We start from the raw sequence: 26356 nt of genomic DNA on the forward strand, positions 1-26356 counted from the left end.
GCCTTTTTGGGTTTTCATCCTTCTCATTGGAACTGATTCCAAGAGGTGAGTCCGTTTCATACATCAGTGACTAAGGAATAGCCCTCTCACCTACCTGCCCGGGGTACATCCTGGCTTTGTTCACAGCTCAACACACAGCGTTCTTCATCCCCCTGGGCGAGCGTAGGGAAGGGCGACTGATTTTAACGTAAATAGATGCAGTTAGGACAGGAATTACACATCCTGTCCCCCCAACATTCCATAACATAGTTTGAAACCAAGTAAAATTGACTTGGGGAGTTATGTGCAATCTGAAATTATTCGCTCAATTCTGGCCATTTGGGGCTAATCTTTATAAAATGTCAACCAGATCGGGTCCTTCCCTTGCTCAGAGCCCCCCAGGCCTCCCCCCACAATGCTCTTGCCTTTGGTGGTTGGCTCCTCCCACCACCACCCCTCACTCCCCACTCAGTCACGCCAGCTCTCCCGTCCCTCCACCATGCACAGCTTGTTGCCACCACAGAAATTTGCATCAGCTCTGCTCTCCCAAACTCTCCTCCTCTAGGCTGCTTCCTCGGTTCCTTCAGGTCTTTGCTCCAAGGTCACCTCTGTCGAGATGGCTGACTTGGTGACCCTGTTCAAACAGCCCCATCCCACCCTCCCAACCCCAGCTCTGTCTTTCCCATCCTCACCTGAACACATACCTGGTCTTTGTCTGTCTGCCCTCACATGCCAGTTGCTCGAGGGGCAAGCGTCTTGCTCACTGTCTTCCTGGACCCTCACCCAAGGCCCGTGTTGTGGGTTACGTGAGCGCTGAGTGACTGTGGGCCTACAGAGCGGGGCCCGTGAGCTCCACCCGGGAATTCTGCACAGGAGGGCAGTGGTGGGCACATCACCCCATTGCTCCCTGATGGCGAGCCCGCTGCCCTCCTTGCCTTGTAAAGGACCCGGACAAGTTCCAGTTTGGCCGCACCAAGATCTTCTTCCGGGCGGGCCAGGTAGCCTACCTGGAGAAGCTTCGGGCCGACAAGTTCCGGGCAGCCACCATCACCATCCAGAAGACCGTCCGGGGCTGGCTGCAGAGGGTGAAATACCGCAGGTTGAAGGGGGCGACCTTGACGCTGCAGAGGTACTGCCGAGGACACCTGGCCCGCAGGTGAGCCACGCGGGGGCCCCTCTGGGCAGCGGCTTGCGGGTGAGCGGCGGGCCAGGGACCGGCTCTCTTAGCTGGGTGGCCTCTCTCGGCCTCTGTCCTTAGAGAGGTTCCTGCTGGGCCCGGACCGCACCCTGACTTCTTCCCAGCAGCTGGGCCCCCCTCTTTCATGCCCCTCCCACCTGAGGGAGTAGGTCTAGTTCCCAGGTCTCCTGCCCCTCCCCCGGTCTAGCCATCCCCCCAGTGCTAGCCTAGGACTGGCTGGTTGTGCGCCCAAACCACCACTTTCCTTTTGCTTAAGCTCCAAAGTGAAATGATCTTCTTTTAGAAACAGCGATAAGTTCAGCCTTTCTGTCGCAGTTGGCTTACACCCCGCTTCAGGTTTACACTCACAGTTTCAGACTCCCCTGGGAGTTTAAAAGCCAGGCTGGCAAGTCCTGGGGCCCCTTTGAGTTGCTGCGCTGAGTCAGCACCGGAGGGGACTGTTTAACCACGGGCCTCCCGGCTAACGCCTGCCCAGAAGCCTCCTGCTCTGAAATGCTCCCCTCCTGATGGTGTCACTGGGCGAGGGAGCGCTAACTCGGTCTGGGCGTCTCACTGACACGGACTCCCAGGAGCAGGCAGTGACCTCTGCCCTCGGGATCCCCCTGGGGAAGTGGCAGTAATTGCCGGAAGGTCTTGTGTTGGAAGCCAATGCAACGGGCTCTCCTCTGCTCAAATATGAACATGATGAGCCCCCGAGTCACACGCCCAGAGCAGGGTCCTTTGTATCGTACACCCCGAGGCTCGCTGCTGCTCACCCTCCGGTCCGGCGGGGGCTGTGTATTTGAGCATAACCAGAGACGGTGAGGCCTCTGTGACCTCCAGACAGCAGGGGACGACCTCGGGGACAAAGCTGTAGAATGAGAGGACTGTCCGTGGTAGCGACACTGAGTGACCACGGCCACCTGTGCCACCCGTCCTCATGGATAGGCCTGCGTGGCTCTGCCTGAGGCTGAGCTCCCTGTGGGGACTCCGTGCTAGTGGACACGCAGGCCCAGCCACGCGGGGAACGGGGCGGGGGGGGAGCTGGGAGTCAGGCTCACCTCAGGCCACGGGGCTGCATTAGGTAAGTCCAAGTCCCTCCAGCTCTAATATTCTGAGTCGCTGGCTGTGAGTCTGGCCCCAAGCCCTTCAGGAGGTAAGAAGCCTTAGACCAGCGGTTCTCAACCTGTGGGTCTCGACCCCTTTGGGGGTTGAACGACCCTTTCACAGGGGTCGCCTAAAACCATCGGAAAACACATATATAATTACATATTGCTTTTGTGATTAATCACTATGCTTTAATTATGTTCAGTTTGTAACAATGAAAATACATCCTGCATATCAGATATTTACATGACGATTCATAACAGTAGCAAAATTACAGTTATGAAGTAGCAATGAAAATAATGTTATGGTTGGGGGTCACCACAACATGAGGAACTGTATTAAAGGGTCGTGGCATTAGGAAGGTTGAGAACCACTGCCTTAGACTGATGTTCTGTCTTTTGGCGGGAGCGGTGGGGAAGGGGGGGAGGGGGGAGCGGAAATGCAACAGCAAAGTCAGTGTCCACGTGCCGTGCGACCCAGGCAGAAAGGGCTGGGGGACAGGAAACGGGCAGCCTGAGAGGGTCCTGTCCATTCAGCAAACCTTTCCCAAGTGCCTGCCGGGCCAGGCCCTGCACTAGATGCAGGGGGTGCAAGGACGACTGAGACACGGCCCCTGATATCTCCAGTCCTGGTGAGCCCAGGGCACAGAGAGACAGACAGACATGCGAACACGTGATGTGCCCAGGTGGCAGCGAGGGGCTTGCAGGTGGGGAGTGGGCAGGGGAAGGGCACAGGTGGTCAGGTGGTCAGGATGACAGTTTGGGACTTGTGGGAAGACTTGGAGTTACAAGGAAGAGGCTAATTCTGTTCTGAGCCTGCACGTCCAGTGCCCAAGGCATTGCTACCATCAGTCAGAGGAGGAGACCCGGCTTGACCTGGGGTGACCTTGACCCAGGGGGAGGGGCTCCGTTCAAAACCAGCTCAGGCGCCCTGTCAGCAGGCCCACCCTCTCCCTCCCCAGGCTGGCCGAGCATCTGCGGAGGACACGGGCGGCCGTGGTGTTCCAGAAGCAGTACCGCATGCGGAGGGCCCGCCTGGCCTACCGGAAGGTCCGCAGAGCGGCCATTGTCATCCAGGCCTGCACGCGGGGCATGTTCGTGCGGAGGATCTACCGCCAGGTGTGTGCCACGCTGGGTGCAAACTCGGACCTCAGCCCCAGCAGATGAGTTGTCACCACCATGAATGTTGGTTTTTCCTAACTAACTTCACAACTCTGTCCTTATGGAACCCTACCCAGAGTCCCATGAGGAGGTGCACTGGCCAGGGTTCTCCAGAGAAATAGAACCAATAGGAGATATGTGTGTGTGTGTGTGTGTGTGTGTGTGTGTGTGTGTGTGTGTGTGAGGTTTGGCTCAGTGCTTGTGGAGGCCGGCGTCTCACTGCAGCTGAGACCCAGGGGAGCCGGCGGCAGCATTCAGCCAGGTGTGAAGGCCTGAGAACCAAGGGAGCCCTGGTGCAAACCCCACCCCCCGCCCTGGGGCAGGAGAAGATGAGATGTCCCAGCTCAACAGTGAAAAAGGAACAAATTCTCCATCCTCTGCCTTATGTTCCATTCGGCCCTCGTGGATTGGGGGTGCCCACCCACACTGGGAGGCAGTCTGCTGAGCCCACCTTCTCAAATGCTCACCTCTCTGGAAACACCCTCGCAGACACACCCAGAAACAGTGCTTAACCTGGGCTCCCACGGCCAGTTGACACAAGATGAACCGCCACAGCCAGGAAGGGTGCACACCTGTGTACCCCTCCCCTCTGACAGCCGAGATGCTTGGGGAAGCTGAGTCACCTCTCACCCCCCCCTCCCCGGGACACTCAGCCTGTAGCAGAGCCTGGTGACCCATCTTGGGCTCGCTCAGACGAGAGCGGAGTGATAGGCATCATCAGGTCTAGATCCTTTATTAACAGGTCAGGAGAGGGACCCTGACCTCCTCCCCGCCAGGCCATGACCCAGAGAGGCTGAGCTACCTGGCTAGGTGGCCCCAAGTCCGAGCGTGTCCGTCCACCAACTCACCCCCACACCTGTGGTTTGACAGCCACCTCCCTGCAGGCATGCAGGCTGCGGACCTGTTCATAAAACAAACAGCCGTGAAAGCTTGAGCCTTGGGAGGCCTGTTCTCTGTGCCTCCTAAAACCGAGGCTGACCGCGGCTCCACCCCACCTGCCCGGGTTCTGCGTGAGCCTCTCTCACTCCCGTCCTGCAGTGGGAACCCACAGGTGTGTGCTTGTCCCCTGCCAGGTCCTCCGGGAGCACAAGGCCACCGTCATCCAGAAGCATGTGCGGGGCTGGGCGGCGCGCAGGCACTTCCTGCGGCTGCGGGGCGCGGCCATCGTCATCCAGTGCGCCTTCCGGAGGCTCAAGGCCAAGCAGGAGCTGAAGGCCCTCAAGATCGAGGCTCGCTCAGCAGAGCACCTGAAGCGCCTCAACGTGGGCATGGAGAACAAGGTGGTCCAGCTGCAGCGGAAGATCGACGACCAGGTGGGTGCCTCGAGCTCCCACCCAGGGGTGCGGGTGGTGCGTGTTCCCGGGGCAGGTGTGACCGGGACCCATGGATTCCTCGGGGAACCACATGCCAGGGAGGGACCCAAGAGCGGGCACGTGTCCCCAGGGTGTCACCCTCTCAGCAGGAGTGGCTACGACTGTGGTAGGGAGACTAGCAGCCCCAAGGATGTCCACATCCTAATCCCCAGAGCCTATGTCACCTTACAGAGCGAAAGATGAGGCGTGGAAGGGTGCACACACACCCATGCACCCACCTTCTGGTGTCCGAGTGGCCAGTCTTCCTCGTTCTCTCTTCAGAGCAGCTTTATGGGCTGTTTCTCGTACTTCATCGAGCTCGATGAACAGGGGTGACTTGGACACGTTGGATGCTGGGTTACGAGGGAGCAGTCTTGTGCCGATGGGGCCAACAGCCCCCACTGCCCTCGGGACTCTCTGGTCGCCTCCCACGTGCCAGGCCCTGGGATGGGTGTTTTATGTTCCCTCTCATCTGATCCCCCCACCACTCCGTGAGGTCATTTTACAGATGAGGAAATTGTGGATCAGGGACATCGAGTGCCTTGCCAAGGTCACAGAATTAGCAAGTTCCAGAACCAGCATTTCGACCCAGGTTGGTCGGATCCCACAGCTGCAAGGGTGGGGCTGATGTTTTCACCCCAAACGTCACTCAGCTTCAGGCCTTCCCGGTGGCATTGAAAGTGGGCTCACTGTTGCTGTGCTCGTGTGGGGTGTTAGGGTGACCACAGGACCAGGCTCCCGCCGTTCCCCCGAGAAGGGAGAGGGAGAGAACCAACTAGTGTGCATGGTGTGGGGTGTGGAGGAAGAGGGAGAGTTAGAGTGGGGCCACCGGGCATTGCTTTGGAGGTCACTTGGTTTTATTGTACCTTCTCTACAGTAAGTATTTTTAAGCTTCTCATGACCCCAATCGGGCAAGAAAATAAATGAGCCACTTACACCAGTCAGCTGCCCAGAACAAGAGCCCAGAAGCAGTGCGGAGAGCAGTAAAACGTGCCTGCTTCTCTGCTTGCAAAAAAAAAAAAAATCTGACAAGAGACTATGTTTCTGTTCTGTGTGAGTTTCACTGGGTGTCTGGATTGGCAAGCAAGACAGAAAGCTCATGTGGGTAGAGGACACTCGGCACCTGCCTGCCGCGATGTGCCAGGTGGGGAGAAGCGCACCCCTGGAGGGACAGGGGTGGACAGGAGAGGGCAGGTCCCTGGGACAGGCCATTGGGAAAATGCCAGCGCAGAGAAGACCCCATCTCTCATCATTGACCACGTTTTCCATGATTGCTATTGTGCTGTTAATCTCTGGCCAGAAGAGATAATTGGGTCAGATTTTGCCAATGAACCTTCTGAGCAAAGTATAGTCCGGGGGACAAGCAGGCTTTGCTGGCGCGGCCGCACCCTGGGTTTCCAGGAGTCAGCCCTGCACTGGCGTTGCTGATTTCCAGAGTCGACTTGAGAGGTTAAAAATAGAGCTGGTATTTTACAGTTCACGTGCTTGAACATCAAAGGGAAGCAGATTTAAAAGGCCTATTTTTAAACAGAGCTTTTGCCCTGCGATTCCTGCTTGGCAAGCATCTGTGAGTGGCGGCAGGTGCTACCTCCCTGGCAGGGTGCCTGTGTGCAGAGGGTGGTCAGAGGAGAGGGAGAGGGTGGATGGGATCTTGCTTCCTTGTACCCCTTCCCATGTTGCCCGACTGTGCGCCAGTCACTGTCCTCATATATGCACTCATTAAGTCCTCACCATAACCCTGTGAGATACTGTTAATATTGTTCACATGCTAAACTGAGGCACAGGGAGGTTACGTAGCCTGCCCAAGGTCACACAGCGAGTAAGTAGCACGACTGGCACTAAACTTTGGCCACCTAGACCCACAGCACGTTCTGCCGCCTCCGACCAGTGCAGACAATATTGTCCTTGGGCTGGCTGGCCTTTCACAGCGGGCGTGTGACCCGGCGTCACAGAACACGCGTGGCCCCCTGTTGTGGGAGGGGCATCCGTGTAATCCGTGGCACCAGCTCTTCAGAGGTTCGAGAGTTATCGCAGCCTCTTAGCAGAAGAGCCAGCCGTTTGGAATGGACGGGTTCTTATTCCTTCTGTGATGCCTGGAACAACTCAGGCTGCCCCCCTGATACACAAGGTTCCTAAGGCAGAGGAGAGGACACACATGTGCCGGGGATGACTTAGGCCAGTGATGGCGAACCTTTGGAGCTCGGCGTGTCAGCATTTTGAAAAATCCTAACTTAACTCTGGTGCCGTGTCACATATAGAAATTTTTTGATATTTGCAACCATAGTAAAACAAAGACTTATATTTTTGATATTTATTTTATATATTTAAATGCCATTTAACAAAGAAAAATCAACCAAAAAAATGAGTTCGCGTGTCACCTCTGACACGCGTGTCATAGGTTTGCCATCACTGACTTAGGCGAAGCGTCTCAAAGTACTTTTCACAGCAGCACAGGGTCGTGGACGAACTCCCAGCTGGAGGGAGGGAGGCCTGAGTTCTGTCTGTTATACCTGCACCCGGAGCTGACAGCTTGGGGTCACCAATCTCCAGTTGAGCCCTGAGTTTATTAAGGGGATCGGCCTAGATCTCAGCGATGCATGATGCCAGGATGTGGCTAAAGGAGTGATTCCCACTCTTGCGGGAGGGGACACTTTCAAACCATATCCCCACCGCCAAGACGCCAGCAAGGGAGCAAACTGAAAAGTAAACCCAGGGCAAGGCTGGCACCCAAAGCTCATGTCTCAACTAGGGAAACACAACATTGGCGCCGAGCTCCAAGGAAACAGGCAGGCAGAGGGGAGTTGTTGAAAGAGGAGGAGGAGGAGGAGGAGGAGGAGGAGGAGGAGGGCTGGCGCTGTCCTTGGTGCTGACGCTTCCTGTGGGTTTTTATGACACGTGAAGTAAATAAGCCACATCCTTCGCAGTATCCTTCAGCAATGAATACAGTGACCGTTTCTACCACCATTTTTTACAGCAGCCCTGGTTGAAGCCTGTGGTGTGACGTTTTTCAGCCAAAATGTTGTAACCTATGAACTCGGCTTTCTACCACTCCGGCTTTGCTTTAAGCACAACATGTAGAGTGACTAGGCCAGTTGCACCTATAATTATTTTCTAAAATATTGTTATTGATTTTTAGAGAGAGAGGAAGGGAGAAGGAGAGGAAGGGAGGGGGAGAAAGGGAGAGAGAAACATTGATCGAATGCCTCCTGCATGCCCCCTACTGGGGATTGAGCCCCCAACCCGGGCACATGTCCTGACTGGTGATCAGACTGGCAACCTTTTGGTGCATAGGATGACACCCAACCCACTGACCCACACTGGCCAGCACACACCTATAATTTTTTATAGGTCAAGTTTCTTAGACCTTTATGAATATACGGCTATATTTAAATATATTTTATCTGAAAAAACCCCCACACAAACATGGATTCAGTCAGTAGCCTTGTGAATCAATTTGATTCAGTACACGTAGCATGCACGCAGTAAATATGTTAAATTAGCTGATGTTTGTGACTGACAAAAGCGTCCATCTACATTTGAAAAACAGTGTGCGACAAGTCACAGCTTTTGGCCTCCTGTGCCTTGGTTTTCTCAACTGTGAAATAGGACTGTGAGTCAGCCGTACTACATAGGGGTTTTCTGAGGCGTGAATGGGTTAATACATGAACTCAGGTAGTACAGAGCCTGCCCAGAGCAAGCGCCCCACTGAGTGCTGGTGCTGTGTGTGGAATGTGTGGCTTCTCACATTGCATACTGTCTTGTGATGGTTTTCCTCCCTCCCCCCGGGCTGGGGACCACGAGGCTCTTGTGTATAGCTTGTCGGGTTGAGCACGGCACAGGGTAGCTGGCTGTGGGCACAAGAGCGCTCCAGTCCAGCTCACACGCCGCTCACCTGCCCGGCAGCCCGGGTGCGGCGCTGCCCTGAGGAAGGGGCATCTCAGGCGTGAGGTCCCATGGCGGGCGTGGCAGCGAATGGGTCCAACAGCTGTTCTGCTCCTCACTGCTTTCCGGGGAGCTTAATTTCTGGCGTCAATGAGCATTGATTCCTGATGCCCAGCTTATTGGTGTTTTAGCCAGTAGCTCTGTTCTCCGTGGAGCCCCCGTGGGCGGTCGTTGTGACTATTTGCTGAGTGTTTGGGGAGCCCCACTTCTCTCTCCACGTTGCCCGCTGACACTCGGCTCCTACAGCACCGATTTGCCCGTGTTTACACGGGTGCACGACACTGGCCTGGGCCCTCAGTGCTCCCTCCACGTGAGCTCAGCCAGCATCCATGTCCCCGGCCCCCCACACCTGCACCAGGCCCACGGGGGTGAGTGCTTCTCACTGAGGGGGCACGTGACCTGTGGGGTGCGGCCTGGACAGTTCTGCCAGGGCCTCGGTCTCTGAGCCGGAGCTCTGCAGGGCGAGCTGACAGGTGGTGAGGGGTCCTGGGGCCTCCTTGGGAGAGGGAGGGGAGGGGTCCTTTGTCTCCGAGCCAGAGATTAGGTTGCAGCTCTTTGTGCCTCGAGCCCCAGGGTAGGAGGGCAGGGTGACAGCAGGGAATCCTGCAGAGCCGCGAAGGACCGGGCAGCAGCTGCGCCGTTCCCACCACCTGAACACCAGGCCCAAGGGCTGTCCCGCGGGCGTGGAAAGCCAACTGCCGCCGGCTCAGCACCCCACTGCCCGGGACGCCCCCTGAGCATCCGTGCTGGTGATTTCTGTTTCCCTCTCCCTCTCCCCGCCCCACAAAGAGTTTCGTCAGGGACTTGCCAGGAGGCACAAGCAGGCAGGGAGTGTGAGGTTTAGTTCCACCTTGAACCGTCCTTTTTATTTCTAATCGCCTTCATGTATTTTCTGGCCAGATAACGCTGCTCTCCGCTTCTCCCCCCCTCTCCCTGTGTCTCCCCTCAGAACAAAGAGTTCAAGACGCTGTCGGAGCAGCTGTCTGCGGCCGCCTCCGCCCACGCCATGGAGGTGGCGAAGCTGAGGAAGGAGCTGGCCCACTACCAGCAGAGCCCGGGCGGGGACGTGGGCCTGCAGCTGCAGGAGGAGGTGGAGAGCCTGCGGACGGAGCTGCAGAGGGCCCACTCCGAGCGCAAGATCCTGGAGGACGCCCACAGCCGGGAGAACGACGAGCTGCGGAAGGTACGGGCCGAGGGGTGGCCGGCGGGGCTGGCCGCGCGCGTCCCCTCCAGGCGATGCTCCTTCACGCCGTGGGGTGGCCTCTCGGGGGCTGTCCGCATGCTGACCGTCCCTCTGTGCTCGATGTCAGGTGCCCTCAGTCCTGGGTGAGTTTCTGCCATGAGCCGAGGGGTACACACGCTGGCTTTGGGGTCTCCGCGTCCACCCCGCGACCTGAGTCCTCGCTGGCAGGGGGACGTGCAGAGGTAGTGGCTTTCTTCTCAGCGTGGCCTGCAGGGCTGACAGGCAGCCTCTACGCGCCCCTGTTCGTCCTCAGTCCTCGTCACTGGGGAGTTTGCCTCGTCTCAGGTCGTCCTCAGTCCTCGCCACTGGGGAGTTTGCCTCGTCTCAGTGTTAATGGTTTCCGTCTGACTCGATAGATCTTCCTGGGATGGACCCCCACACCCATCTCCAAAGTCAGGATGCGAACACTCCCGTCTCCACTCCCAGGGGAGCTGTTCAGACCAGGGCTGCCCCGATTGCCACCAGAGGGCTTTCACAGACCTGGGACCCTGCTCCTCTCTCCCGCGCTCGACAGTGACGGGACTGACGCACCAGGAGGCCTGAAGGAAACTCCATCCTTTGGGGTGAAGTGTGTTGTGCCGGGAACACGGGACCACAGCCCGTCACCTGCCAACCATGGCACCTGTTGACCATTGACCCTTAGGAACAGGTGGATGGTAACCCTTCCATGTGGATAAAAATAAGAAGGGGCGTCTGAGGCAGGAGAAGGGGCCAGGTTAGAACTGGAGACTTGAGACTGGTGCCGCTGGGAGAAAGGGAAAAGGGGGTTCCCTCAGGGGGCCAGTCAGATAAGGACATCCATTTACCCAGCAGATCCACAACATGGGGTCTCCCGTTTCCACCCCACAGAGAGCCCTGACTCAACCCCCAGCCTCCTGCCTGGCTGCCCCAGGGCACTGTGGCTGGGGGCTCCGCACACTGTTTTTAAAAAAATATATTTTTATTGCTTTCAGAGAGGAATGGAGAGGGAGAGAGAGAAACACAATATTGAGAGAGAGAGAGTCATTGATCAGCTGCCTCCTGCACGCCCCCTACTGGAGATCGAGCCCTTGACCGGAATCAAACCCAGAACCCCTCAGTCTGCAGGCTGACGCTCTATCCACTGAGCCAAACCAGCCAGGGCTCAGCACACTTTTAAATATCCACGTCTCCATCCAGGGGAGCCTGCGGTTTCTTACAAAAATCTCCCTGGGCAGAGCAAAATGGAGAAATGGACACCCTGCCCCTCTCCTTTAAAAAAAAGTGTTACTATGTCCTAGGAGTGCGTTGACCAAGTCTTACAGACAATGAGAGTCTGGAACTGGCAGGAAGAAGAAATTCGAGGACGCTGCGAGCATGGAACAGTCGATGCCGAGGCAGAACCAGCGAGGCACCTTCCCTGACCCCAAACGTGCAGGTCCCAAGCTGGTACCAGGAGCACACACGGGCATAAGACGACTCATTAAGTGCAATGTCCGCCTCTCTCCAGGAAGAGAAAAATGTGGAAGCAAAATGTATCCCTTCTCTAGGGCCTCCAGAGCCTCTTTATTCCTGAGGCCGGGGGTGTGAGGGGGCGGCTGGCGTTTTCCCCTCCACCTTCGGGGCCTCGTCAAAGGCACCGAGTCCGATCCTGGCAAACGCTGAGTAACCAGACGGCGGTTCCCTGGCTTGTCCAGGGCCTGCTCGGCGCTGAGCGAGCCGACTGCCGGGGGATGTTTAACGGATGGATTTGGAGTTTCTGTCGGCACATGTTGTGTCGGAACCGGCATCTGGGAACTTGGGGCTCCCCACCGTGACAATCTTCACTGTCAGGCTGCGGCTGCCCTGCCGTGGCTGCGGGAGGCCAGGGCCCCTGGGCCTGTCCTGTCTGCTGGGTGGTAGGTGCACAGCATCTAAGACGCGGTCACAACCGTGGCCGGTGAGCCTTCCTGACCGTCAGCGTCCAGCCGTTCGTTCCACGGCATCTACCAGCTCCTTTGCATCTGGCTCGCTCTCCAGTGCAAACACCAAACTTGAAAAGAATAAGTCGAGAGAAAACAAAAGCCCGGCGCTACATCTGTGTCCCCAGAGATGAGCTGGGAGAGGCGGGACTTTTGTTTCATTTCACTTCCCCGGGCTGTGAGCCTGACAGTAGCAGGTTTGCCCAGCGTTGGCTCTGGTGGTCTGTCCCAGGTCACCTTTGAGAGGAGACACTCCCAGGAATACTGCCTGTGAGAGTCAAGCGCCCCCCCCCCCCATTTATCCTGCTGAGGGGAACGCTCCTGGTTCTTGTTAAGTGTCCTTTCCTGCCGTCCGCATCCCTGACAGCTCGCAAAAGGGGGGCCATTTGGCTGCAGAAGTCTGTCACCTGCCGTGTCTGCCAGCACACTCCCCACGCCAGCCAGCTGGGAAGGCGGGGTGGCCAGGGCCCGGGAGGTGTGACTGGGGAAGCATTGTCTGCCCCCCGGGACGCAGAGCCGAGGGTGGGACTGTCCCTCCTGCTGTCTGTCTGCTGGACCGACCACAGGCTCTGGGCGCACCTCCAGAACCGCTCAGGCAGGAAGAACGGCAACGCTGCCCGTGCCACTTTGATGTATGGCTCAGAACAGCAGTGCCAGCGCCTTGGCCGCCAGCCTCCGCGCATCAAGCCTGGGCGGGAGGTGGGGGAGGAAATGAGGCTCCAGCACACAGAGGACTCCCGGGGGCGCGCGCTGACCTGGATCTCCTGCCGGCAGTCTGGGTGGAGGCCTGGACCACGGCAGCCGCAGGAAAGTTAGGTGATGCCGGGTGCACTGGGAGGAATGGAGCTTCGTGTCCCGCCCATGGTGAGGCATTGGCTCTGACTGGTCAGAGGACGTGTTCCATTTCCAAGGGATGCCCAGAGGACAGTGACGAGGACAGGGGGGACCTGGGGAGCCTTCTCAGGTGACACCTTCGTGGTGAGCCGTCTGTCTGCTCAGAGCGCGGTTAGGGGAAGCAGAGTCCCAGTTCCGTGGTCGCGTCCTTCCCAGCCTGCTGTGACATCACCCCCGGCCCCGAGGTCAGCCAGGTCAGGGGGACAGCCTGTTCCTGGCCGCCTGACCTTCAGGCCCCACTCTAGGCTCCATGTGGAAGGTACCCCCCACGTGGATGCTTCTGTCTCTGTTTTCCGTCTGACTTGGCTTGGGCATCTAGGAAAGGAAAATGCAAGTTATTCCGATGATTTGCCAAACTAATTTGAAGGCGCTCATAAAGCCATTGGGGGTGAACTGCCTCCAATAATAGCAAATTAGATGCACTTAAAGAATGATTTTCCCATGTAGTATGTGCTTCCTGGATGATTACGAAGATTTGCTTCTATGTTTCCTTCAGATTTTTATAGTTTTAACTCTTACTTTAGGTCTTTGAAACATTTTAAGCTTATTTTTGTATGTGGTGTGAGGTAGGAGTTCGATTTCATTCTTTTGTTTGTGAAAATCCAGTTGTCCCAGCCACGTTTGTTGAAAAAATTTTTCGTTCCTTATTGACTTATAACGTGGGCTTTATTTCTGGATTTCAGTTCTTGCCATTGATCCCTGTGTCTCTTCTTATGCTAGCTCCACACTATCTTATTACTATAGTTTTGTAGTAAGTTTTAAAATTATAAGTATGAATTCTCTAGTGCTTTTTCAAGATTATTTTGCCTGTTCTGGATCCCTAGATATTCCATGTGATTATTCAGATGAGCTTGTCAGTTTTTGCAGCAAAGCCAACTGGGATGTTGCCGAGGGCCTGAGCAAGGCAGGGGAGCTCGGAGCAGACTTCGCACCGCGGTTTTGTGGGCACCGGGAGACCCTAAACTGTGATGAGCTCGACTGTCTTGTTTTAACCAGTTAACTGCCACGATATTTTGAATTTAATTAGAAAGGTCCTCCGCTTGCGTCTATAGACGCTTATGGTATACAGATGGTTAATGGACTTTGTCTTTCATTGCACATTTTCCCTGGAAAGGAAAGCACCTTTTCCTGGTTCCATTTTCTTACATCAAAAGAGCATTTGAACTCAACCAGCTGAAAGTCAGACCCCACAAAAGGGGCCTCGCCTTTGCCAGCTTCTGGGGAAACACGTGCTCTGTGATCCTCTCTTTCAGCGCGTCGCAGATCTGGAGCAGGAAAACGCTCTCTTGAAAGATGAGAAAGAACAGCTTAACCACCAAATCCTGAGCCAGTCGAAAGGTAAGCTCCAAAGAGTCTTCATGTTGAGCTTTCATCTCTTTCCCTCGGCGATCTCCCCAGGCGCCCAGCCAGCGTGGGTTCGTCAGGGCTGCAGTGGGGAGGGGGCTTCTGTCAACGGGAGGTGCGGGAGGAGGGCCCTCCGTTTCATGTGGAGACACACGGTCACGGACAGTATAGTGCCTGGGACTTGGAGTCAGGGAGGCCTGCCCTCAGAACGACTCTGCCCTCCCTCCTGCGGGCCTTGAGCAATGCCGTCCTCAGCCTCTCCGTCTGCAGAATGGACATCCAGGCACAGAGCTCCGAGGCTCAGGGGGGCTAGAGACTGCGTGAGAGCCGCTTACGCTGGTGATGGACACGCAGTGAGCACTCAGGGGCGAGTTGCTGCTGCCGTTAAATTCCTCGTTAGCATCCCCGTTCCTGCCGTGCTTCCTTCTACCGGGGGGTCGTCTGTTTCCGTTTGCTGAGGAGAGGGTTGTGGGTCACATCCAGGTCACCTGTCTCAAGCACCCACCAGCCCCTCGGGTGCTGTCACCCCCACATCCTGCTTGGCCACAGAGGAGCAGTGGGGTCCCAGCCCCAGTTCTCGCCTGACTCGGTGTGGCCTCCAGCAGATCACTCTTCCCCCCTGTCGCCCTCCTGCCCCCCCCCCCAGTAATACATTTTGGTGCGAGAAAAGCCCCCTAACCTTTGGCCTCATTGCCTTATTGCCTTGAACCTCCCTGAACTCCAGGAACTAGAAAGACCCGGAATAGGAGAGAAATCGGGAACAAAGCCCAGGTTCTTGCAGGGATGCTCCAGCAGCCGCTGGTGTGTCCAGCCAGGGAGCTGACCCATGTGCTGCCTGGTCTGCCCCCCACGCCCCACGGGCAGGGTCGGCTTTCTCCCCCCCCTTAAAGCGTAAGCCTCTAGAGCAAGCTTTCCCGGGCTGGGAGGCAGGTGAGGGCGCTGGGTCAGCTCACCGTGTCTGTGCCAGGGGCTGGCGTGGCAGCCTTTGACAAGAGACTGACCGTAAAGCATGAGTCAGAACACGCCTGGGGACGTTCGGGATGTTCTGAAGGATGCGTGTCTTGCTTCCAGATGACTTGGCCCGCGGCTCCGCCCAGGAGAACCTGCTGATGAAGAGGGAGCTGGAGGAGGAGCGGTCCCGGTACCAGAACCTCGTGAAGGAGTACTCCCGGCTGGAGCAGAGATACGACAACCTCCGGGACGAGATGACCATCATAAAGGCGAGGAGGGCGGGCCGTCCTGCTGCCCCTCCGGCTCCCCCGCCTGGTCTCGGGCAGCTCCAGCCCCGGGCAGCGTCCGACACGCGAGGCTCGGGCATCTGTGTGGTGTCCGTGTCCCGGCCTTTCCTGGGAGGCATCACAGAGGAGAGCTGGGCCGGCTGTCACGCCCAGGACGGGGCCTTTCCCGGCTCTGGGATCTCCCCGACATCTCAGGAGTGTCAGTGGATGTGTTCTCTTTCGTTTCCTCTTCGGGAAGCATCCACGTTGCCTTAGTAACAGAGCGGGGAGTTCTGACCGCGGCTGCGGTTGTGTGGACCCTGAGAGGTCCCGGCGTCTGGTCGTGTCCCCTAATCGTTGACGAAATGCTCTCCATGAAATATGGAAATGTCATATTTCATGACTCGTCATGGTTTTTCACCACCTACAAACACTCCCTCCAGAAATGCACATTCAAGCAAGACTGACTAGTTCCGTGGTCGGCAAACTGCGGCTTGCGAGCCACATGCGGCTCTTTGGCCCCTTGAGTGTGGCTCTTCCTAAGCCTTAGGAGTACCCTAACTAAGTTAATAACAATGTACCCACCTATATAGTTTAAGTTTAAAAAATTTGGCTCTCAAAAGAAATTTCAATCGTTGCACTGTTGATATTTGGCTCTGTTGACTAATGAGTTTGCCGACCACTGGACTAGTTAATTGCGTAGAAACCACGAAGAGAAGCTGAATAGGAATATAGAAATCTAAAATGTTGCTACCAAGATCAGTTTCCACGCTCAAAGCCAAATCAGATGCAGGGGGGTGGGGGGGCAGGGGGCATTTTTAAATGAACAGTATAGACGGTAGCCTCTATTTCTAATAAGATGATGGTTTTCATAAGCCGGTTGGTGGAGGCAGGTTGACGTGGGGCCTGAGGGCAGGTTTGGAAGCGGGGTCCCAGGACAGGTCTCTGCACTTTCCGCAGGACGGGGGGAAGGGGGGCCTCCCCGGAGAGACTGGCCTCGGTGGGGGTTGTGTTTCGTTAAGAGACCAGGGACCCCAGCCTCACCAGCGAGGCAGAGTCCGCCTCCAGCGCCTCCTTTCGTGGAAAGTCACAGTTCTTAGCACATTAGCTCATTTTCACTTTTCACGTTTGTCTCCTGAAACAGCAAACCCCAGGCCACAAGCGGAACCCGTCCAACCAAAGTAGCTTAGAATCGGACTCCAACTACCCCTCCATCTCCACGTCTGAGGTGGGAGACACGGAGGACGCCCTGCAGCAGGTGGAGGTGAGCGGCAGCCCTCGCCCTGTGCCCAGCCGGGGAGCCCCACGGGGGTTTACTCTTTGGGTGGTGGCCAGAGTCCCAGGGGGCTCATTCCAGACAGCAGGGGCCTGGGCTGCAGGGACGTACAGACAATACTCTGGAGTGAGCAGGCACCATGCAGAACAGTGCACTGCTGTTCGTTCGCCTTGCGCGCCCTTTAGGAAGGAAGGAAGGAGGTAGGGCCGGGTGCCTCTTGCAGAGCCAAGGAGCGACTGCAGAGACGTGAAATGAACCGAAGGAACAGCTAAGCCATTAGAATGGGATACTGATACGCTCAGTATCCCAGTGCGTGCAGTGGTATCATAAATGCGCAAGAACATTTTCCTCCCTGACTCAGAGACTGGATAACACTCGGAGGACAACACATACTAATCATTTTGACTGTATTTTTGTCAGAATTGGCCTCTTAGAATCGCTGCATAGTGTACACACCGCGGATTTAACAGTCGGTGTGTAATTTTGTCAAAGGTACAAAGACACAGTTTTTCCTCTGGCCTTTGAAAAGGAGAAAACCGCGAGTGTATGAGCCGTAGGGAGTAGGTGAAGGTGGGTGTGGAGGAGGGGCGGTTACAGCAGCGTGTGTGTGTGTGTGTGTGTGTGTGTGTGTGTGTGTGTGGAGCACGCCTGTGCTGGGCATTGCTGGCAGGTGCTGGGGAAACAGCGGTGACCAGCACAGAAGGTCCCGGGCGCACGGAGCTCGTCTGATGGGGGTTAGACGGTAATGAAGTCTGTGATATAATTGCAGGCACAACAGTGCTGTCAGGAAAAAATAAAGGATACGAGAGTGAATGATGGAGTAAAGAATAGGAGAGCCCAGCCAGCGTGGCTCAGTGGTTGAGTGTCGACCTATGAGCCAGGAGGTCACAGTTTGATTCCCGGTTGGGGCACATGCCCAGGTTGCAGGCTCAATCACCAGTGGGGGGCGTGCAGGAGGCAGCCAATCAATGATTCTCTCTCATCATTGATGTTTCTATCTCTCCCTCTCCCGTCCTCTCTGAAATCAATAAAAATACTTAAAAAATGATTTAAAATAAAAAAGAATAGGATAGAAAAGGAGGGCCTTGGAATAAAAGTGCAGTTTGTTGTTTGCCATCTGCACTTAGTAGGCATTTTATAAACGCTGGCTTCAGGCCTTGGTTTTGCCACGGCACTCTCAGTCAGCCTGGACTCCAGATGCACCACCCATGGGTGTGTGTGTGTGGGTGTGTGTGTGTGGCCATCACGTGCAGACAGGAGCACCTCCGTGTGGGTGAATGGCCAGAGCAGCAGGCACAGTCCTGGCTGTGCACTAAGCCCTCATTAAATGCTGGGCAAACCAAATTCTATTGTCACATATGTCCATACGTGTGCTTAAAAGATCCACATGGATAGGCTCATCCTGATACACACCCGCATGTGACAGAGCTCAGGAGGGCAACCCCGGGCGTGGATCTAAGGGGAAATGTGGGGACTGGAGCTGTGAGAGCTGCAGGAGCAGGGGGTCCGGGGCAGGGCGCCTGCTGGCGGGTCCAGGCGCGGTTGTGGGGGCGCCAGCGCACCTGCCGTGATTGGTAACCACACTGGTTCCTCATCAGGAAGCGGACATCCCGAGTTTTACGGTTCCTCTGGGATGAGACTGTTTTCCAGAAGGGAGCTCTTTTAACTTCCAAATGAAATGGCTGTGTCTTCATCCATTTGTTCTTGGATATATGGTCGGTCATCTTACTCAGCTCACACGGGAAGAATGTAAATGGCTGAGACTCAGATGTTACCCAGACAGAAATGCGCCCGGAGCACAATGTTCACACGAGAAGTGATGGCCGGTTGGGGCTGGCTGATGTTTGGGAGGAGAGAGGGGACAGCGGAGGTGGCGGGAGGCAGTGAGGTGCTGTGCGTCCCCTGGGGCACTTCTCCTAGTAAGGCCTCCTCCTCCCTGCCCCGTCCTCCTCCGAAGGAAATCGGCCTGGAGAAGGCGGCCCTGGACATGACGGTCTTCCTGAAGCTGCAGAAGCGCGTGCGGGAGCTGGAGCAGGAGCGGAGGAAGCTGCAGGCGCAGCTGGAGAGGAGAGAGCAGCAGGACGGCAGGAAAGTCCAGGTGCGGAGGCTGCGGCCGCAGAGCTCGCTCCCCCGGGGCTCAGCGGGGGTGTCGCCCTGTGGGTCCTGCTGCTGCCGGGTCTCAGAGAGGGACTTTGTCTTGTGCTGACGTCATAATTGCACGTGTGCCACCCACATCACCCCAGTTGGACGGAAGTGAGGGTTACAGTGCCCCCAGGGCAAAGGGTTCCACCGGCGAGGCCAGCGGGGAGCTGTGGCCTCGTCACCACTTGGGAAGTGGAGCAGGGTGTGTGACTAAAGTATAAATACGAGCAGAAGTGAAATCAGAGCAGAGAACATCGAGTGCCCCTTCCCAGCTGCGTCCAGGCCCATTGGGCGGGCAGCCCAGCTTGCATCACCCCCTCCTTCCCACGACCACCCTCACCGCAGCCCTGTTATCTCAGTGGCTTGTGTGGAAGCCTTAGCGTCCCCAGACATGCCACTTGCTCCAAAGCAAGGCCCCACCGGGCACCTGAATGCATATTTGAAATGTTCACTGAGTGAGAGGAGATAAAGATGTAAGAGGAAGCCCCAGCCATGAGGAATCTGTAAGCTAGTTCGGGAGGACCAGGTAAAGCAGGGGGAAGAGGAAATAGCATTGTCGTGCTGAAGTAACTACGGGGTGGGTACAGATGGGAGCTGAGGGTGACATGGGGGAGAGCCATCTGCTATTGCTGGGGAGGGATAGGGACCCTCTAAAGCAGTGGTTCTCAACCTTCTGGCCCTTTAAATACAGTTCCTCATGTTGTGACCCAACCATAAAATTATTTTCGTTGCTACTTCATAACTGTAATGTTGCTACTGTTATGAATCGTCATGTAAATATCTGATATGCAGGATGGTCTTAGGCGACCCCTGTGAAAGGGTCATTCGACCGCCAAAGGGGTCGCGACCCACAAGTTGAGAACCACTGCTCTAAGCGATGCAAGGCCGTTTCCGACACGGGTCATATCCTTAGCTGACCTCACAGTGGGTTTGTCAAGGGCCTCTGGCCTGTTCTCAGACCCGAATTACCCATTGTGGGGGTTCGACCGTTCCCCCCGCAGCCCTGCCTCCCCCTGCTCTCCCTACACAGTCTCCCTCTGCAACACCTGACTTCCCTTCCCGATCGGATGTGTCACCGATGCTAGTACATTCCTGGGGCTCCCTGAGCCGTAAGCAGGGAGGGGAGAGGGAGGGGAGAAGGAGGGGAGGTAAACCTTGCTTGATGGATTTAAATGTCTCGGGCGGGGGGGGGGGGGGGGGCGGCTGGATTCCCAAAGAAAAGGGAAAAGATTAGGTTTATAAATGATTCGCTCAGTTAGAAGCGAAGCTGCCCTGACAGGTGAGCGCAGATCAGATATATTCAAAACTGCACGGACGACAGCGGACGGTGCCTGGCACACAGGTTTCCGGCCCACCCGGCTGCCCCTAGGATTCGCTCCCGGTCCCCACCAGGGAAAGGCCTAGTCACTTTGAAATCCTGGCTTTACATCTCTTGTTTGTCTGGATACCAAATGAGAAAGGGCATCTCTTTGACCCAGCAAGAGTCGGAGCTGAAGGTGTGGCCCATAGCCCTGTGGATGCACCGAGGGTCTCTCTTCAAGGGGAGCGGCCTTGTCTCCCACGGGGCTTAGTAAGGGGGGGGTTGGGCAGGAGAGTGAGGTGGGGGGTGATGGATCCCTCTGCAGAGCCCCGAGACCAGGCTTTCCGAGGACGTGCCCTTGGACCGGACCTGGGTCCAAAGAACCCTGAGGGTCTTTGTTCTGGAGCGAGGTGGCCGGGGTCTTGGCTACAGAGCCCAGCCTTTGCAGAAGGGATGCCGGGGACGTCTGGGATGTACCTCCGTGCGGGAGTGACTGCGCCTGCCCTGAGGAGGGGCCTCGGCGACAGCCAGCCAGGCTGTCCCCTTCCCATCTGCCCGGCTCCCTCTCCCAGGCCTGGCAGTCACCTGGGCCACACCCACCTGCCCCGAGTCCTGGCGTCACACAGCACTGGCTGAGCTGGGGCGGGGGAGGGGGGCGGGGGGGGGCGGCGCCTGCCACCCTGTCTGCTGCAGGGTGGATGAGGAAGTGGGCTTCTCCCCAAGGGCTCAGAGATGTAACTGGGAAAACAGAATACACACGTGCACACACGCCCCCTTCACCTGAGTAGCTCGGGTTTTACCTCATTAGTAATTACATCATTATGATGCGTTAATTAACCTCTTAAACAAGGACCTGAGTCTCACAGTGCCAGGTTCCTGGGGCTGCTGAAACAAAGCACCACAACAGGAACTTCCTGTCTCGAGTTCCGGAGGCCGGAGGTCAGGAATGAAGGTGTCCTCGGGGCCGTGTTCCCTGGAGGCTTCGGGGAGCCTGTTCCGGGCTCTGAGCTGCGGCAGCTCGTCCCTGGCGTCCTGGCATGTGTCTGTCCTCCCTTCCTTAAAGGACAGCCCTAGTGGATGAGGCCCATCCTAATGTCTGCATCTTAACTCGATAACATCTGCAAAGACCTGGTTTCCAGACTAGGTGACATTCAACAGGGGTTGGGATTTCATCCTATCTGTTGGGGGGACTGAACCCCTAACGGTGTTACACATATTCAGGTGCCTGTGAGCATCGTGTGAATAAAGTTGGGGGGCTGGGGAAGATGCTTATGGAGCACCTCATGGTGGCCTGAAGTCGCGAGCTGCGTGTGGCAGGTGGGGAGGAAGCACACGTGTGCGGGGGAAACAGTTTGACCACAGCTGGGCATCTGTGCTCACCGTTCTGCCTCTCTGTCCGGGCAGGTGGAGCCACCAAAGAACGACATCGACCTGGACCAGGACACAGATCTAGCCTACAACACGCTGAAGGTGAGGCTCGGACTCCCGCCCGGGGAGGTTCCCATAAGGCTGCTAATAAGCAGGGCCATACGCACACCATGTCCTCGGAATGAAGGGAATTTTGTTTTTACTATGAGGAGCTGTCATATATGTTAACAGGAAACTGTTCCCTCCTTCTGACCCCAAACCTGGGGTTTTCCACACCAAGCAACTGTCCACTTCTCTGTGGACGCCCAGGTGTCCTGCCACTGACCTCCTCTCTGGCCCTGACTGCCTGAGTCGGCACAGACCCCGGGCTGGGGGCTCAGTCCCACAGGACTGTCCCCACTTCAGACGCCATCACATTTGCGGCTCCCAGGTTGCCCACGCTTCCATCCATCTTGCCTACAAATCAGCGCCCCCCCCCCTGCACCCCCTTCCAGGTTCGGTCGTTTGTGAGAACAGTTCACAGAACTCAGGAAAGCCCTTTGCTGGTTTCGCATAAAGGATGCCGTGGCCGATGGAAGGGGGCAGAGGACGGGGTCTGAGGGGAAGATGGAAGGGGGCAGAGGATGGGGTATGAGGGGAAGATGGGCGCTCCATGGCCTCTGCAGGCCCAGCACTGCCAGCACCTCGTGTGCTCACAGCCCCCAGCTCTCCACCCCATCATTTAAGGTTTACATGGTGGTTCCATCGCATAGGCCCAATTGATCAGTTTATTGGCATTCAAGGCAATCTCCAGGCCCTCCCCCTCCCTTTCTGGAAGTCAGTGGGTGGGGCTTTCTAATCACAAGGTTGGCTCCTCTGGCAGCCAATCCCCATCCTCCAAGAGTCACCTCATTAGCATACACACTCAGGATGTGACAAAAGAATTTTAGATGCTCTGTGCCAGGAACTGGGGCCAGAGACTCAATACGTTTTCCTTTTTCTTTTTTAAAAAAAAAATATTTTTATTGACTTCAGAGAGGCAGGGAGAGGGAGAGAGATAGAAACATCAATGATGAGAGAGAATCACCAATTTGCAGCCTCCTGCACGCCCCCCACTGGGGACTGAGCCGGCAACCCAGACACGTGCCCTTAACCAGAATCGAACCCGGGACCCTTGGGTCCACAGGCCGACACTCTGTCCACTGAGCCAAACCAGCTAGGGCATTAATACGCATTTCTTATGTCACATGTCTTACCTGCCAGATTCGGTTTCAGTTCTAATAAAATGTGGCCAGTGGGATAAAACCACTTTGAACAAACCATCAGGATTTTCAGGGAGAGATGTGAGGCAGGGATCCCGCTGTGTCCAGGGCTGGCCCGGGAGAGGTGGGGAGGTGGAGGGAGGGAGGGAGGCCAGAGGCCCAGGGCACAGGGGCCTGTGTTCCTGCTGTGATGGGGGAGTGGGCTCCCTGCAGGGGGGCGTGTGCAGAAAGGGGCATCAGAGCTGCCCCACTCCCGTTCCCATTCCCCGAGCCTCGTAATTGGGAACGTATCCAATTTCCCAGGGTCGGTTAGTGTGATGGGACCACACGTAACTCTGGGAACCATTGCGTTGCCCAGAACAGCCCCGGATCACGCCCTGATCCTGACCGAGTTGCTCTCAGTTCCTCAGGAGGATGGGCAGGTTGGGTGAGGAAGGCGGAGGGGGGACCCGCGTGGGGAGAACGCTGTGGGCTCAGGAGTGACGGAGCCTGTTGCTTGGCCGTCTTCCAGAGGCAGGAGCTGGAGTCAGAAAACAAGAAGCTGAAGAATGACCTGAACGAGCTGAGGAAGGCCGTGGCCGACCAGGCCACCCAGAACAACGCCGCCCCCGGCTCCCCCGACGGCTACGGCCTCCTGCTGAACCAGCTCCGACTGGCCAACGAGGAGCTCGAGGTCCGCAAGGAGGAGGTGCTCATCCTGAGGACCCAGATCGTCAGCGCCGACCAGCGCCGCCTGGCGGGCAAGAGCGCGGTAACAGCAGGGCGGCCTCAGTGGGTGGGTGTGTTGGGACTGGAGGTGACAGGAGGGTCTGAAACATACAGGAGCAGAGTCTTTTGTGCTAGGGTCGCCTCTGACGGCAGAGCAAGGGGCTTGCTGCCCTCCCAGCGTGACCTTTCATGGGAGACTTTGCTGGAAGTTTCTAGAATCCTCAAAATTTTTCTCAATACGAGCATGTTCAGAAGGAACTAGGGCCCCAGCTGAGCGTCTCTCCCTCCCCCCCGCGCCCTGGTGTTTCACCTCGTGCTTTGACCCTTGCTCTTTACTTAAATTTTGAGGTGAAAGTCTTTGCTCTTTCTTGGTCCTCTCAGGGTGACAAGTCCAACTCAGCATTTGTTCCTCATGTTTTCAGCGTCTGGGACAGAGTGTGGAGCGGAGGGAGGGGCGGAGGCCACCGGGTCAGGCTGGTGGCTTCGGAGCCGGGAGGATGGGGTGGGGTCGGGTGGCAGGAACGAGTGTGGAGGATTCCAAGCAGACAGATCTGGGTCTCGTCCTCTGGGCCTGGGGTGCTTTCTCCTCCAGGGACACTGTCCTTGCATCGTACCCCACACCCACCCTGTGCCTTCCACAGCCAGGCCTCGCCATTCTTACAGCGGGACCTAAAGTCACGTCCCTGCCCGGCTAACTGCTGGGATCTGAGGTGGTCCTGGGCCCGGGCCACTTCCCAAAGATTCGCTTTATCCTCTGTCTGGGTAGAAAGTCATTCCCTTTTTTATTTTTATTTTCCAATTACAGTTGACATTCAGTGTTATTTTGCATTAGTTTTAGGTGTACAGCATGGTGGTTAGAAAGTTATATAACTTATGAAGTGATCCCGATAATTCTAGGACTCACCTGGCACCATAGGCATCACATTATCATTGACTGTGTTCCCTGTGTGGTACTTCACATCCCGTGACGGTTCTCACCGCCAACTTGTATTTCTTCATCCCACACCTTTTTCACCCAGTCCCCCCACCACCCTCCTAGCTGCCCACCCTCAGTTTGCTCTCTGCATCTCTGTCTGTTTCTGTTTAGTTTGTTTATTTCAACAGAGACGGCATTCTTTTCCCTTCAGCGGGGAGAGAAGAAAAGGCAGGGGAACCTCAGTGCTAACGCTAGTCAAGATTTAGTCATTTTACATGATCTTCGGCGATGGCACTAAATGAGACGAAGAGAAAAAGGAGCACAGGGGATGTTTATTTTGCTCGTTAGATTCCACAAATACGTGAAATTATATGGAATTTCTCTTTCTCTGTCTGACTCGTTTCACTCAGCACAGCACCCTCTTGGTCCATCCACGTTGTCACAGATTGTCAGGCTTCATTCTTGTTCGTGGCCAGCACGCCACCGAGTACAGACACCACATGTCCTGTATCCACTCGTCCACTGGCGGGCACGTGGCCGCCTCCCGGTCGTGGCTGTGGTCAGTGACGCTGCAGGGAACAGAGGCTGCGTGTCTTCTTGGATTAGTGTTTTGAATTTCTACGGGGATATGAAGTCATTTCGTGACAGCCATTTGTATAACCGGAGTTATTTCTTTATTTCACCCGGGACCTCTAGGAGCCGAACATTAATGCCAGGACCAGTTGGCCCAACAGTGAAAAGCACGTGGATCAGGAAGACGCCATCGAGGCCTATCACGGGGTCTGCCAGACGAACAGGTAGGTCCCGCCTCGCGGTCTGTACCTGGAGCCGTCACTGCCAAAGGGGTCCTGCCCAACCTCATCTCCTCGTGCACTGACTGTGCGCTCCTCATGCACTGACTGCATGCTCCTGACTGTGCGCTCCTCAGGGTGTCTCCTCTGTTCTGGGAGATGAGTGAGGAGGAGCAGGCAGTGAGCCATGACCCTAGGAAGCCTGCTGCTGCTTCGGCGGGACTCCAGTGGCACCTGGGGCGGCAGGACCCAGGTCCCTGCAAGCATTGGGGACGGGAGCTTCCCTGGGGGCTGAGGAGAGGGAAAGAGCGGCTTTCCTCACTGAGAGGGAAGTTGCACACGTGGTCCACTAAGCAGGAGGCGGGGCCTGCCCAGCTCTTGGCTGCAATGCCACCCCTAGAACCCACGCCAGGCACTCCAGAGGTTGGGCCAGAGAACTTGGCCGCTACCATGTCGGCTAGAATGAGACTGCCCTGGGTTTTAGTTACCAGCCACCTCCGGGCCCTCCTCAAGGACGAGCTACCAGGCAGGAGTGACTGTCTGCAGGAGCAGCAGGGCCCGGGCTGTGGCGGACGCTGGGGGATGTGCACTCCCCCGCCCAGTCGCTTACTGCGCAGTAACTGCTTCCTGGCCGCTCTGTGCCTCCGTGTCCTCCCCTGCGAATTGGGGCAATCAGAGCCGCATGCTTCCGATGGTGATTGAGATTCGGCGAGTTGGAAGCACTCGCTGCACGTGGTGAGCATGTGGTCATCCCTGTTATCACCACCTGTGCCTCTGTGCCTCTGTGGGCACTGGCGGCTGCCTTTCTCTCCCAACCTCAATGTACAGAATGCGGAGCAACCCCTAAGCATTTGTTCGGGATTGCGGAGAACAGCACGCGCTTCCAGGAAGTGCCAGCAGGTGGCGCTCGAGAGCAACGTGCAGCCTGCAGGCACCGCACAGGATCGCGGACTCCTCTGTGGTCTGATTTCCACAGCTTTTCATCTCCCCCCTTTCTGCAGAGGGGAAACTGAGGCCCGGGAGGCTTGAGCGGCCTGCAGCCGCGTTAAGGTAGCATCCAGGAGGCCCGACTTCCAGGCTGGCCTGCCTCCAGCCCACTGTGTAGGTAACTGGAAGGACCCCAGGAGGAAACTAAATTTATTTCAATAGAGATGTAATTCTTTTCCCTTCAGGAGGGAGAGAAGAAAAGGCAGGTGCACCTCACAGTGCTAAAGCTAGTCAAGATTTAGTCATTTTACATGATCTTGGGCGACCACACGAAATGAGACAAAGAGAAAAAA

At 56.4% G+C, this 26356-nt stretch overlaps 1 protein-coding gene across 1 annotated transcript in view; it reads left to right on the forward strand.

The window, feature by feature from the left end:
- Nucleotides 1-26356, forward strand: part of MYO5B (myosin VB) — a 177626-nt gene that overhangs the window by 128450 nt on the left and 22820 nt on the right. The window contains exons 20-30 of the mRNA XM_023750796.1: nt 924-1135; nt 3225-3381; nt 4497-4736; nt 9667-9900; nt 14027-14111; nt 15189-15337; nt 16479-16598; nt 18568-18708; nt 21457-21522; nt 23173-23412; nt 24982-25082. Of these exons, the coding sequence (XP_023606564.1) occupies nt 924-1135; nt 3225-3381; nt 4497-4736; nt 9667-9900; nt 14027-14111; nt 15189-15337; nt 16479-16598; nt 18568-18708; nt 21457-21522; nt 23173-23412; nt 24982-25082 (1745 nt within the window). The remainder of the gene's footprint in view (nt 1-923; nt 1136-3224; nt 3382-4496; nt 4737-9666; nt 9901-14026; nt 14112-15188; nt 15338-16478; nt 16599-18567; nt 18709-21456; nt 21523-23172; nt 23413-24981; nt 25083-26356) is intronic.

This window comes from Myotis lucifugus, unplaced genomic scaffold, assembly GCF_000147115.1.
Source record: "Myotis lucifugus unplaced genomic scaffold, Myoluc2.0 scaffold_16, whole genome shotgun sequence".
NCBI classification, from domain to species: Eukaryota; Metazoa; Chordata; class Mammalia; order Chiroptera; family Vespertilionidae; genus Myotis; species Myotis lucifugus.